This window comes from Lontra canadensis, unplaced genomic scaffold, assembly GCF_010015895.1.
Source record: "Lontra canadensis isolate GAN:19392208 unplaced genomic scaffold, GSC_riverotter_1.0 scaffold16, whole genome shotgun sequence".
Lineage (NCBI taxonomy): Eukaryota > Metazoa > Chordata > Mammalia > Carnivora > Mustelidae > Lontra > Lontra canadensis.
This window is the reverse complement of record NW_022631010.1, coordinates 18,240,882-18,255,312: the sequence shown is the minus strand read 5'-3', so window position 1 is coordinate 18,255,312 and position 14,431 is coordinate 18,240,882. Positions and strand designations below refer to the sequence as shown.

The following is a 14,431-nucleotide window of genomic DNA, read 5'->3' as shown; positions in this document are numbered from 1 at the left end:
CCCAACATAGTCAAGCCTCCATCATTGTCCCCAGTGAAGGGGATCATTGGTGCGGATAATCCAAATCCCCAGCTAATCCTCTCTGTGGGGTGGGGTCACAGACCCACCACTCAGGGCCACAGGCCTCATCACACCTGGGGCATGACCATGGCTCCCTCCTGGGACGTAGGGCAACTTGTGGATGCTGAGGAATAACTCCCAGGGCAAGAGGATAATCTGCAAGGCAAATAGTCCCACAGGGATCATCAGGAACCCCTAGTCCAGAGAACAAAAAAGGGGCAGTGGGTCTTCCCTCCTAGGCTCAAGACGTGACCCTCTTGCCCTGGAATTCAGGGATGCATTGGTATTCAATGATGGTCCAGTCCAAGGCCAGCCTGAGAAAACCTGACATCAATATGTAAGTGACCTCAGGTTAGACATTAAAGGGGAGGATGGTTCTGCCCAACCACAGGCACAGACGGTAGAAAGGAGTGAGGTAGTCATTCAGGGTTCCTGAAGCATCACCCTGTGTCCAAGTGCTTGGCTCCTAGTCAGGGGGAGACTATGGGAGACCAGAAATTAATTCTTAGGATTCTTTGCATTGGAGTTTAAGTACATTATAGCCAAGACGGGTACCATACAGCAAGATTCTTTCTCATTTGAAAGTCTGTCAGTCAAATTGGTCATTTGGAGCAGTCATTCTGTCTCGGAACGTCAGGAACCTCTTTGAAGGTTTATACAGTACAAGAAGGAATCAGGAGCTGAGAAACAAAGAATCGTTCTTTTTTCCCCCAGATGGCATTTCCCAGAATCTCAGTGTCCAAAAATGTATCTTAAAATGAGCTTTGGGGGCATCATTAATTTACCTGGTATAGCCTAGAATTTTAAACTTACAGTTACGATTCCCCATTTTGAAAAACCCACTAACTCTTCCTTACTTTAAAGCAATTTTTGAAATGAAGGGTCTGCCAGTATCCGGTATTAGGTGACTTTGGGAAAAAAGCCATTCCAGACTTGCTGTCTTCCACTTTCCTTTGAAGGGGAAAACATTAAAGCATTAAATACTTCCACATTTTAAGCCCACGTGTCTCTAAACACCTAAAAGGGGAGAACATGAATATATTTGCTGGTTAACTCCTGAGGACAAAACTGTGTAGATAATAATGTTACCCACTTAATAAATGCATGGTGTGACTTGGGCCTTGCCCTATGCACCTCACAGGCACAGCTCATTTCATCTCCTGATTGAAAAGGGGGTATAATCAGATGAAGAAACCGAGGTGCAGAGGAGATCAGGGACTTAATCCAGACTCCAGTGCTGCAGTGTCCCTGTGCCCAGCGTGGTGGCTGCTGCATGACTGGGTGTCCTGGGATGTGGCTCGCAATTCCAGGGTTGGACTCCAGTAGTCATGTGGTCCACATGGCCAGCTGAGCCCCCGGGCTGCTCTCCCACCCTCCCCGCCCGGATGCTGAGACAGTTGAGTTGCTGTGCCTCCATGTGGAGCTGTTACCAGTCTCTTAACCCAGACCCAGTGAACAGAAGTCAAAGAACCAGGATGAGTGCTGGAAACGACGCTTCTCCCACAGTCCATCCTCCCCTATTTTGCTTCCGCTGAGTAAGGTCGAGAGTGGGGCCTGTCAGACCTTCTGCAAGCACTTGGCCTGCTGCCTTACAGCCGACGTGCCCTTGCTTGCAACTCAAGGTGCAGCCCCAGCTCTTTCCCTCGGTGAACCCAAGAGAGGGGCCTGGCATTGACTTGGGTTTTGGAGAAGAGCTCACCCAGCTTCACAGTCTGAGCAGATTTGGGGATTTCTATGTGGTCCTTCTGTGGGGCCGCCCGCTCAGCTTTCTGGTCTACCGGGCCGGTTGGTCACAAACCCTGGATCTATGCTCAGTACCCCAAGCAGGGATGCCAACCTGTAAAAATTGAGTATCACGTGACTTTAAGTGCACATTCCTTATAAAATTTTTAAAGCTCGCTGGATTTTATTAGACTATGTGAGCCAGACTGAGTATATTAAATTTATGAGTCCAACTGATGCAGTACCATAATAATTCAATACAATATGCTTATGTCATTAAGCTCATAAAGAAGATTCTCTGAATAGCTGTAATGAATAGTTCCGATTCTGTAATCACAGACTAACATTTTCACCCTGATGAATTTTAACTGGGAGCTCTCAGAATTCTCTATAAAATCAAGAAATAAATGCCATATTTCAAATGATGACTACTTATTGCAAGTATTTACTTTAAAACCTAGGATGGATGAAAAGTACCTGCTAAGGCAGAATTATTCATTAGAAAAACTAAAGAGGTTGGAAGAGGTTAGCATGAAGTAGAATAGGAATGTGATTTATGGCTAGCCATAAATTACAAATAAAAGCCAAAGAGACTTTCCTGCTTTGACTAATTTCATGGACTCCCTCATCTCTTACCTTCTTCCCCCACACACAAAAGTTGGTTATCTGTCACATGTAATAAACTGCCCCAAAACTTAACTTCCTTCAAGCAACTGCCATTTTATTGCTTCTGAATGCTATGGTTCTGGAATTCAGACAGGGCTCCGCCAAGTGGTTCATCTTTTCCTAGTGTCAGGTATCAGGTCAGGTGGCTTCCATGGCTTCATTCTGATCATGGCGCCACTAAGGACTAGGCCTACCTGGGGCTCCAGAGTCTGCCAGGTGACAGCTTTACCTCGGGTGTGTTCCCTTGGTGAAAATAAGGCTCAGGCTCCAGCCAGAAGGCCTGACAGGATCCAGGAATCGGAGAGAAGAGACACCACCAGAGCACAGTGCAGGACCCCCAGCGTGAGGGTCGGTAAAGAGCCAGTCTGGCGAGCAGAACATTCCAGAAGTATGTCCCCGATGCTAAATGGGCCCCACATCATGTGCACACAGTATAGTCATGTGGACTCTTGGGAACACTCCAAGCTGTGCACCCTCACCATGATGCTTTGCACATGCTCTCCCCACTGCCTGGAATAGGCTTCCTTCAAGTAGCTTCCACCAATATTTTCTCCAGTCTGATTCTTACTCATCCCTCAGCTCTTGGCATAAATGTCCCCAGTTCCCAGAACTAGGCTGGATGCCTTTTCTGTGTGCTCCAAAAGCATCTCATTTCTGTTCAGAGAATGTAGCCTTATTTTAATCAGTGCTTTACCTATCCCAACTCCCTGGAATGCCTACACATTACTCAGGGCAGAAACTGATCTTACTACTGAATCCTCAGCGGCACTGGCGTGTAGAAAGCTCTCAACAAATATTTGTTGGGTGCATGAATGAAGTCTCAAGAGAGAGAAGAGCCAAAAAAGAACAAACCTTGTCCAGTGCTTAGAAGACAAGTAGGATTTAGATGAATGATTCTGAACAGTGAAGCCATGATACAGGGAAGCCCAGGCTCTGTGTCGGTTTTAACCAACATTGGACACTCAGTGCCTGGCCCACTGCTCCCTGTAGAGCAGGTGTGTGGTAACCGCGGTGGATGGGTGAGTTGCTTGAATCAAACTGTCTTAATTTCATCAGTGTGTGGAGGACATTCAGGGGCAGGTCGGGAGAGGAACCCAGTATTTTTGATCCAGTGGAGACAAATTTTAGGACTCCTAAATAGCCAGAGAGAGAGGTGTCAACTAGAATTTATGAGAGTTTGAAACTGGAAAACCTCGAGTGACTGAATATTGACCCCACTGGGTTCATTCATAACGCATAGCCAGTGGTAGGCAGACCTCGCTTGGATCTGGAAATCTCCATCCTGGCTTGATCTGTCTTCAGAGCCCAGCAGTCGGGGATGGATTTTCCAAGTGCTGCAAGGTAAATGAAACTTCTAAGTCTTAGCAGACTGATCGTTGTCTTTAAGCTGCCATCATGGCTAATGGCTTCTGGAAAAGAGGAATTCCAGCAAACGGTCTTCCCTGTTAATATGTCAGAGTGGAAAGGTGGATAAGGCCCTACTACATTTTTAAAGCACATTTTAATAATTTCAGTAACTTGAAATTAAATTGCGGATGTATGTAAGAATTTTGTGACATGAAGTGGCTCGACAACAGTGAGCTGGCTGGAGACATCAGGAGTGACGCAGCTGGGCAGTACACGGCCATGTACGCGGCAGGCTGCAGTTACAGTCATGAGCCTGTATGACTCTGTTATATAGGCTCACATGTAAGCCTGTATAACAGTCTTACATTCTAGAATATAGACTGTTCTAGGGTTTATAATAATAGATTATGAGCCCCAGTGAAGCAAGCTTTTTAGCAACCTAAAATAGTCATGACTTTATCCCCATGATAATTAAAACAGAAGGAAGGGAGCCAAAAAATATAAGAAGGTAGGATCTTTTGAATGCTTCTGAGACCCTACTCTCATTCCCATGTGTTCTCTATACACACACACACACACACACACACACACACACACACACAGTGGCAAATTCTGAGAGCCTCTGTGAGCATGCGCTCAAAAGAGAAGGGCTGTGTTTACCTTTACTCACTACGATTCAGGCCTCGCGGGATTGTACCTTGTGAATTATATTAGACCATCTCACTTTCTCCTGAATTTGAAGAGCCCGTCCTTTGTCCGTGTCTGTGGTCTGTTGACATGGGCTAAGTCACTGCCTCTGGGGGTCTCTGTAAACAGGATATGCATACCTTGTCCTCCTCTTCCTCACCCTGTCCTAGGGGTCCCGTGAGCTCATGAACTGGGAAGTGCTTTGTACAGAGTGCCTGTAGACCCAAATCCAGGTTTGGGGCCCTCTGCGTTCCCCTTCAGGTCCTGCTGTTCCCCATACAGAGCCCTGCACATGCCAGCCTGGCCCCCTAGTTCACACTATTTACCAAGCATGGATGCCACTCCATCTTCCCTCCTTTGTAGACCCCAGACCTGAAAGGAAATGGCTGCAAGATAGCAGGGGCCGCACTGTTTAACTTCCTGCTCATCTCCCACGTTTTTGCCTGGATGGACTAGACCACATGGCCAGTCCCGATGACCAAACCAGCATTTCACCCAGAAACTCTAGACTTGAACAGTCCACCAGAGGGTGTCTGAAGGCCGAATTTTAGTTAGGTTCTTCCAGTAATTTAAGTACTTTCCTTTCAGCTAGAGCAGAGACTGAAATTGTATTGTAGGTCACACATGAATCATGTTAACAGAATGACCTTCATCAAGAATGAAATAAAAATGAAAATAGCATGTAGCAGCACATTATATTTTCAATTTTTTCTTCCTGATGCAGTGTATTGATTGAGGTACCAGGCTAAAGCTTTAAAATAATTGACTAAATTCTTGCTGAATTGCCCTGTATTGCTGTAGGGAGTGTGTTTCACCTTTCAGAACTCATTAACACAGCCAGTAGACCATATTAGCCTGTGTTTTGGTTCAAAAGATTAATAATGTTTAGATATCTTGAAATGGTGTTGGAATTTTGAAGATTGGCCTGTGTGTATATCAGGGTTTGGGGCAAGAACTTTCCAGGTTAACGCTTGGCTGGGGATGGACCCCCAGAATGCACTGACCCATCTGAAATGTTATTCACTAGAGCCTCCGTAGATGGACCTTTTCCTAAGAGTGGGGTGCCCTGGGCAGATCTTGATATGACACAGTCCAGCCTCCTAGGAGCTTGGGTGTGGTACAGATGGAAGGTTTCCTCTGACCCAGACTGGTGCCTACAACCTGCCTGCCAGTGTGTCAAGGGTCATTGTTAGTTAACTTGTTCACCAACAGTAGAAAATCGCAGTGGCCCATTGCCAACAAATGGATGCATCCACTCCCGGGCTTGGACATGGTAAGACCAAAGGCTCTCCTGCAGCTGGCTCTCTGAGAGTTCCCTGAGCTTCTTACACTCTTGAAAATGCCCTCCGGCAGTGGCTGTACAATCTGGAAGAGCTCGATTCCAGCAGAATCCAAGTGGCATCTTCCTTAGCTCCTGGGTTATGGGGGTGCTCATCCCAGAAGATGAATGGGAAAAGTTCACCAGTCCTCTGCCCTAAGTCAGACGGATAACCAATCCCCAAAGGAGGGAGAGAGAGTTTTTCAGAATGGAATCTGAGTGCTATTTGGGAAGGAAAAAGGAAACAGGGCAGTTAAAAAAAAAAAAAAAAAAAAAAAGGCCCAGCACCCACCAAGACTCTGAGGAAGTTATGGAAGCATGGGCCCAGACTGCACATGGAACACAGATGAGCTCCAGCTTCACAGCAAGAGGTGTTTTTCCCATCCCCAGGTTTGTATGGAACATTAGCTCTTGAGAACGCAGAGACCCCTCCCTCTCTATGAGAGCAGCCTCAGGCCTGGGAGAAGCAGTGTATCTGGCTCAGGGTAGATGGATGGCCTTGCCCAGTGAGAGATGGCTGTGCTCAGGAGATGGGGGGCCCAATAGGCAAATAGGGGGCTGGTAGCTGCTCGACGGCAGGCTAGTGATTGAGACCCACCCTTTGGGGCTGGAAGATGTGAGCGTGTGTCCTTCAGGGCATTACTTAAGCCTCCTGTTCCTCAGTTTCTACAACTAGAAGATGGTGATAGTCATGTCCCTACTTTATAAAGTTGTTGCAGTCATTAAATGAGATATACCATGGAAAGTTCTCACTATGCCTAGAACACTGCAGGCCCTTGGTAAGTGGTCTCTCTGTAAGAATAACAAGGTGGCAACTGGTCAGCCTGTTGTGTGCACATGGGAGACAATCCTCAGGAAATGTGTGGGGAGGTCTTGGCAGGTATGATTGGACCACTGTGGAAAGAAGAGGTCAGGAGCCTAGTGCAGGTGTCTTTGCAAGCTATATGTCCTTCATTCATCCTGGGGTCTTTTGGCCTCCTCTTGAAAAGCTCCTAGTCCCCTACAGGATTTTGTCTTGTTTGGGGGTAAAGCACCTGCCTGTTTAATGTTTTGGAACAAACCCATGCAGTCCTGTCTTTCCTGGTTACTTCTACCCCCTGCTTACTGCTCCCTGCATAGACCTTAAAAAACAGTAAAGTATACCCACAGACTATAAAAGAAAGGCACTTTCTGGAATCAAGGTTGTCTGCTTCAGTACTGAAATATGTGTTCGAGATCAGCCTGATTTTCTGAAATTATTGATAAGAAAACACCTTATACTTTAGTGCTGGTCCTAGTAGCAAAAAGTAAATTACATAGATAAATGTCTCATCTATTTCTTATTAATCTTAAATCCTTTTTTTGTTTTTTAAATGCCAAATGGATAAATAACTCCTCGAGCTGGGTCTCCAATGTTGCTGTGCTATTTCCTTCTCTCCTCTGTCTTCTGTTCTCCCTCTGTCACAACCCTTCCTCTGTCACCCTCCCCCAGCCAGCGCCTCCATCTCTGTGTGGTCCCCTCCCTTTCCTGCCTTTACTCATACTCAGACCCTCTCCCAGACCCCTTCTTGCTCTGTACCATGGGTTTGCAATCTTATTGAAAAAGGATTTAGTTTAATCTGACTTTCATCTTCCAACTACCCTGGGCGAGGCAGGACTGAAATGATGCACAGTCGTGGGGGCTGCAGCTGCCCAGTCGCAGTGGCCCCAGTCGGAGCGTTTAATGAAGCCAGGACTCGGGTGAGACACCCAACACCAGGGTGGGCAAGGCTTGCCGGCCTTCTGGGGTCCCTGACAGCCCAGAGATTTAAATATGCCTGGTTTTTGTTTCTTTTCTTTTCTTTTTTAATGGAGAAAATGCCACGTGAAAGAAACAGAAATTGGATATTGGATTTCACAAATCCTTCTCCTTCTTTGCCCTTCTGACCCTGAAAGCCACTTAAACTCCTAATGTCCTTCAATTTTTGTAATACTTTTTTATAAAGTGAAATGCCCTGGGAATGCAGCTTGGCTTTTCTGGATTTATTTTTCACATACTGGGGAGGACTAGACAATAAAAAGGGGATCACTTTGACAGGAAGAACTTAAATTTTCTCCCCACAGCCACAGGTGCTGTAGAAAACATTGTGAGCACAAGCAACAAAAATGACAAATGTAGGGAATATGTGTGTCTTTAAATGTGTATTTTACATATAATTGTAATATATACATATTAAGTAGGTATAATAGTAGAGTTCTAGTCCATTTGCAGATCTTGGTCTGAGCCTAAAATCCTGTAGGGGAACTGCTTTACGGGAGAGAAAGCTATAAACTCGATTCACCAGACACCATTGTGTGGAGGCACATTTCATCCCTGAAGAAGAGCTCAGAGGGGAGAAGCAAACCAGTCACTGCTGCGTGCCTCCCTGGGAAAGGCAGTCAGAGGGCATGTTCACACGTGGAATACTATACAGCCATGATAATGGACACACTGCAGCTCTACCCAGCAGGGTGTGTGAGTCTCACATACATCGTGTTAAAGCCCAGGAGGCCAGACATGAAAGAGTGTCTGTGTGATTCCATGAATGTGAGGTTCAAAAACTGGCAGAACTAATGGATGATGGGAGAAGTCGGATAGCCTTGTCCTTGGGGAAAGGATTGTGAGGGAGAATGAGAAGGGCTGCTCCTGGGTACTAGCACGGTTGTCTTGTTTTTATCTTGGTGCTGATCACACAGGGATGTCCACTTTTTGAAACTTCATCAGGTTGTGCACATGTGCTGTTTTCTCTGCGTGCACTTCAAATTTTAAAGGTGAACTGCTCAGTTTCAGTCATCAGGGTTCCTTCCAAGCATTTTTCCCAAGCTTAACAGTGTGTAAGGTATGGTGGGGGTTCCAAAGAAGAGTGATCTGCTGCTGTGTGTGACCTCAAGAACCTTCTGGAAGTTTAGTTCTGTCTTCTATGCCCAACCCTATGCCTAGTCCTTGGGTTTTGTCATTTGCCAGAAGTTTGGCCAGCCCGCTGTCAGCCTACGGCACCAAGCCTCCCATGCCTCACTCGAATACTTCAGAGCTCCTGAAGCTCACTGTGAAAACACTCTCCAATCAAAGCATTTCTTTGACCAAGGAAGCATCCATGTAAAGGGAGCCCAGGCTGCCCCATCCTGCCAAGCAGAGTTTTGCAATGTAAAAACTCTACTGCAATGTTTGCAGTTCACTTTGCAGAGATCCTTCTCTCTTGAGTTTCCATGGAGACATGCTGGTGAGTTCATTTAAAGAAAAAGGCACTACCTACACCTAGTTTTTGGTTCTCCTGGTCGTGGTGTCCTGGCAGGGAAGGGCTCTCTGGTACTTTCTCTTTTTCTTTTATTTACATTTTAACTTTCACTTTTCACTGTACCCTTTGGGCTCTACCGGCCCTTTAATTTAAAGCCCCCTACCCCCTCCTTGTGAGCTAATGATGACAAATGTTGGTACAACAGCCGTTCCCGGATATGAGTACCTTCCGTTCTGTTGGAATTCATCTTGAAGGCAAGTTGGTTGTGAGCATTAAATGCAGCCTGTGGGAACCCTGCAGCAGGGGGGCCGCTCAGGAACTCAGGAGGGGACGGCCGCCTGACTCTGGGCGTGCTTTAGACTGGGAAAGGGTTGGGACCCTAAGCTCCAGGCACCCAAGCTCCTTGTCATCCTTGTTCCAAAAGCTTCATTCTCAACCTGCCAACACGCACTTACTGCATTGCGAGCATTGGCTTGCAGGCTGGGTGTGGTCTCCCACGTGCACTTGTATCCATATTGGGTGGACCACAGCTCCCTGTAAATTTGCTCTCCTCAGCTTCCCTTCCCCCAGGAAAGTTGAAGTCCGGTTCCCTTTTTCCTCTGATGCAAATAAGTCCTGGTGTGAGGTCTTCATTTTTCAGTAATTGGTTTGGGTACCTTCTTGCCTCTGCCTGATTGCTCTTTCAGGCTCCTTTCTGAGAGATTACTGTGAGACCAGTAAGTTGGGTATATTGAACAAAAAACAGAGGCTGTGTTAAAAACCCTTGTTTTTAAGTCCCCTCTCCTGATCCATAGCCTTGCTCGCTTCTACAGCAGGATCCTCACCCAAAAATGGGTTTGACAGTAAAAAAAAAAAAAAAAGAAGAAGAAGCAGGTAATTCTGGGCAGAGTACGATGATAGCATAAATAGGTGAGTTCAGAAATTTGGGGGCATGGTGCAAGGTTACGTTCTTATGCTTTGGGGACAGCTTCACAGGGGTATGCATGGATCAAGATTGTCATCAGATTGTCCGTTTGAAGAATGTGCAGTGACTGCATCAGCAAGAAATTAGAAGATTTTTAGAAACTATAAATTACTATACAAATGTTAATTAGTAATAATCCTCATTATTATGTTTAAGAAAACAGGAGACGGATTTTCCTCCAGCAGAGTGTCTTCTTTCAGAAGTAAATTTCACGCTAGCAATACATAGAGGAGGCCGAATTCCACTGCCCTGGGCCAAGGTTTCCCTGTCGTGCTGGCATGGGGCTGTCCTGTGCGTCACAGGACAGAGTGGCAATCAGTGGAAAACATTTCCAGACACTGCTGTATGTCTTCTATGGGGCAAATCGCCCCTGATTGGGAACCCCTCCTTCTAAGGCCTCGGCCGTGTTTCACAGACAAATTTCTGAAAGTCTGTAATTATTATGGTTTTTTTTTTTTTAAGATTTTATTTATTTATTTGACAGACAGACATCACAAGCAGGCAGAGAGAAAGGAGGAAGCAGGCTCCCCGCGGAGCAGAGAGCCCGATGCGGGACTCGATCCCAGGACTCTGGGATCATGACCTGAGCCGAAGGCAGAGGCCCTAACCCACTGAGCCACCCAGGCGCCCCTGTAATTATTATGTTTAATTTCAAGGCTTGTGATAGGATTGTTTATATTTTTTAAACAAGCTGGGACCCTGCTAGAGATGTAGGCTTACCCACTCCACTCCACTCCCACCCCACTGCATTCGGGCCCATTCTGTTATAAATAACATTTGCCTGACCTGAAATACATTAACTATTTTTGTGTGTCCTGTTTTCCTTTAATACATCCTGCCAGCAGCCACGTCTCATTCCATCCCCAGCATCTCAGATCCTCGTCTCAGACTTGCTTTGCTTGCTGGGTGCCAGAGAAGGTGGCGAATGCTGCAACAAACACGTGCAGTGGGGAGTGGGGAGGGGCAGCGCAGGGGGGGTTCAGAGCAATTACCCTCAGGAAGAATTTTTTTCATTGATGATTATAGGTTTTGCAAAATGATTTGTAAATATTAGTACTTGGAATTGACCCTCTTGTCCCCAGTATTTCTTTCTCCTTCGGTTTATAAGACAGATCCAAAGCAGACAGGGACGGTATCATTTAAAAATGCTAGTCGGTGGCACATTTAGCAGTATACAGATGGCTAGCCTTTTTTTTTTTTTTTAATTTTCTGTGCCTCCTTTTAATCAGCTTTCTATTTAATAAGTAAGTTGGAGGGAAATGAATTGTTACAAAATAGGATTTAACTAGTGCCACTGTTGCTGGAAAGCAGACCCCCCCCATGCCTGGCACCACATTGGCATTTCTCTGGGCATTGTGTGCAGGTGGACTTGAGGCCGTGTTGCTGTGAATCCCAGAAAAGTCACCTGCGTCATGGGTGCTGTGGCTGTATTCCCTTGGGTGGGTCTGTTGACAGCCAAGGCCACACACAGTCCCCTTTGCTGTTTCTAATAACAGCAACAGCTCCAAGTGGGTGGCAAGTTGTGTGTGGAATTTCTTCTCCTCTTGATTCCACCCAACGACATCTAACCATGTTTTGGCTCTTGTCTCTTCCTCAGAAATACCTCAGGGACTTTTTCAGTGTGATGCTCCAATCCGCGACGTCCCCCCTGCACATCAACAAGGTGGGGCTGACCCTTTCCAAACACACCATTTGTGAGTTCTCACCGTTCTTCAAGAAGGGAGTCTTTGACTACAGCAGCCACGGGACGGGGTAGAGCTGCGGAGGAGGGAGCAGAGGAACCACCAATGCAGTGCCTTCTCGTCGAAGGGGCCCTCCCGGCGCAGGGCAGCCTCACCAGGGCCCCCCGAGTGCCTGAATCTGGGACGATGTTTTGCTTGGCTGACGGGGACCCTGACGGGCAGCTGGTGCTGTCCCATTGCCGTTGAATGTGGCCTTTCCCCCATAGTGCTTCCTTCTCATCCCAGCAGAGTCTGCCTCTGTGGCAGAGTGGACATGGCTGGGCTGTCGCAGGCTCTCTGAGCGCAGCGGGCCCAGGGCCTCCCCAAGTGAGTGGGTGGCTCACCAGACCTCCCTTCAATGACTGGCATCTGGTTTCCTCTTCCACCAAAAGATAGATCTTATTTTTTATAGTCCTTCCATGTGGCTAGCTACATCCCAAGAGGAGCATTTTAAATGATTTCACTATATATTTTTTTCTTTTTCCCCTCATTTGAGTCAGAACTTTTGTACAATACCTAGCCACTGATGGTTTACACAGAATTTCATATTCTGCAAAAGGGAATTTTGGTCCAATCATGTCTGGAATCTTCCATGCTTGACAAATTGGATGTAGGCGACATCACTTAAAACTTCTGTAAATCCATACAAATAGGAGGTTTGTTTGATCTTGAATATTTAAGGGAATTGCCCCAAATGTAAATGGCTACTGTGCATTCTTGAGCTTTCTCTGCTGAGCACAAAAACGCGCATAGCTGAATGCCTATTTTTAAATATTTTTTTTTCACACTTTTGTTACAGAATCTACTGGATCTTTGGCTGAAAGACTAGAATTTACAGTAGTTTATTAATGATCCCTTAAATTACTCAGGACTTAATGTAGCATTGCACATCTATGTACAGTAAAACTGCTTTGTTTTACTAAAGAGAAAAATGTGAGTAGACAAAATATAAATGTGGCATATATGGAAATGTATATAATTCTACCTATAGATTTATATATGTACACAGGCCTGTACAATAGTTGTATCAAAATATATAATCGTTCACACCAAGTTTATTAAAGGTATTTGCTTTTTTCAAAATTTAAATTGAGCTGCTATCAATATTAAATGATGTCATAGAATCTATCGTGTTGCTCAGTTTATTTTAAGTTTGCAACATGATCATCGCTACTGGTCTGTTTAAAAATTTATCTTATGTGTTTGGGAAGATCCAATGTGTATAAATTAGCATTTGTGTTGCAGAAGGTGCCATGGGAGTAACATTTGAAGCCACAAACTAATGGGGTAACAAAACGTATTTTCATTCAGTCTTCTAGAATATGCGTGTGCAACTGAGCTCTCCAACCTGAAGAATATGTTTAAAGATGCAATAATCCCCATAAGGGGGGGGAACTATTATTACACTAATTAGATGTCATAGTTTAACATGAAAAAAATAAGGACTTGAAAAAAATTGCCGCAGAAAGACTTGCTTTTGTCTGCAGTGGTGATTACAGGCATAGGTTTAGAGGCAATTACTACCCAAGAATTTAAACCTGGAAATAAAAGGATAAAAGCTGGGAGATAATAATTAACCACAGGTCATTTATTTAAAAGGAGTCACAACACTACAGATTGTCCCTCATTTAATGAGTAAACCAAATGGTTTTCTTCAGCAGACCAGATAATCTGTCCGCTGCCCTTTACGACGACCTGTACCCGAGGCCAGGCTAGTGGCACACTGTTCACTGAAATGACAGAGGATACAGTAATAACGTAGCAAGAATAAACAGATGTGTTTGTAAGAAGTGCAGGAACCAGAAGACCCTATGACTCCAATCCTCATCTTAAGTACTCAAACTTGAGTTTGAAGTTCAGGCGCTCACCAGCTCCGGCTAAAGCCAGCTGTGGCGGAAGTATGTCATTTCCCCTCTCTGAGCCTCAGCCTCCCCATCTGAAAACCGAGCTGTTGCACAGGATGATCTCTAGGTCCCATTCTAGCCGTGCTCACGAGCAGGGGAACAGCTGCTCCTGATGGATGGACCATGTCAGCCCGTGGGGTGTGGACGTGAACTACAGACTTCTCATCGGACTCAGAGGCAGCCTGACCTGAACCAAACGTGAGGGAGGATTGAAAAGCAGTGAGAGGGGCGTCTGGGTGGCTCAGTGGGTTGAGCCTCTGCCTTCGGCTCAGGTCATGATCCCAGGGTCCTGGGATCGAGCCCCACATCGGGCTCTCTGCTTAGCAGGGAACCTGCTTTCTCCTCTCTCTCTGCCTGCCTGTCCGCCTACTTGTGATCTCTCTCTCTGTCAAATAAATAAATAAATAAACGTAAAAGAAAAGAAAAGCCAGTGAGAAGTCTCACCTAGACAAATAGTGGAATCCCTTTCAGGAACGAAGACAAAAGAGACATCAGAGCCAGGATGACAAAATTGAAGCTTTGTTCATTTAGACAGATGCACAGGAATAAAAGACAATTAGCAAATGCATATTTTATTACTTCAAGAGCATCAGATAAAGTAATGCTGAGATGAGCATTTTAGGCAAGTCAGATAGAGGTGCCATCAACTTGTACTATTTTTATAGCAGTTGGACAAATCTAAGAAACTTAGAATTCTTTATTTAAGCTGTTTCAGCCTGTCCCAGGTCTTGCTTCCACAATAAAATATGTGTACGAAACTTGTTTATAATCTCAAGTGGCATAGGCACCTTCAGCCTGGATCCCACCCA

At 45.6% G+C, this 14,431-nt stretch overlaps 1 protein-coding gene across 3 annotated transcripts in view; it reads left to right on the top strand.

The window, feature by feature from the left end:
• KIF16B (kinesin family member 16B) overlaps positions 1-12,842 on the top strand; it is a 281,414-nt gene extending 268,572 nt beyond the window's left edge. For all 3 annotated transcript variants that reach the window (XM_032859219.1, XM_032859217.1, XM_032859216.1), the window contains one exon: positions 11,595-12,842. In XM_032859219.1, coding sequence (XP_032715110.1) covers positions 11,595-11,753 — 159 coding nt within the window. In that variant the 3' untranslated portion in view covers positions 11,754-12,842. The remainder of the gene's footprint in view (positions 1-11,594) is intronic.
• Positions 12,843-14,431: the final 1,589 nt, after the last annotated feature.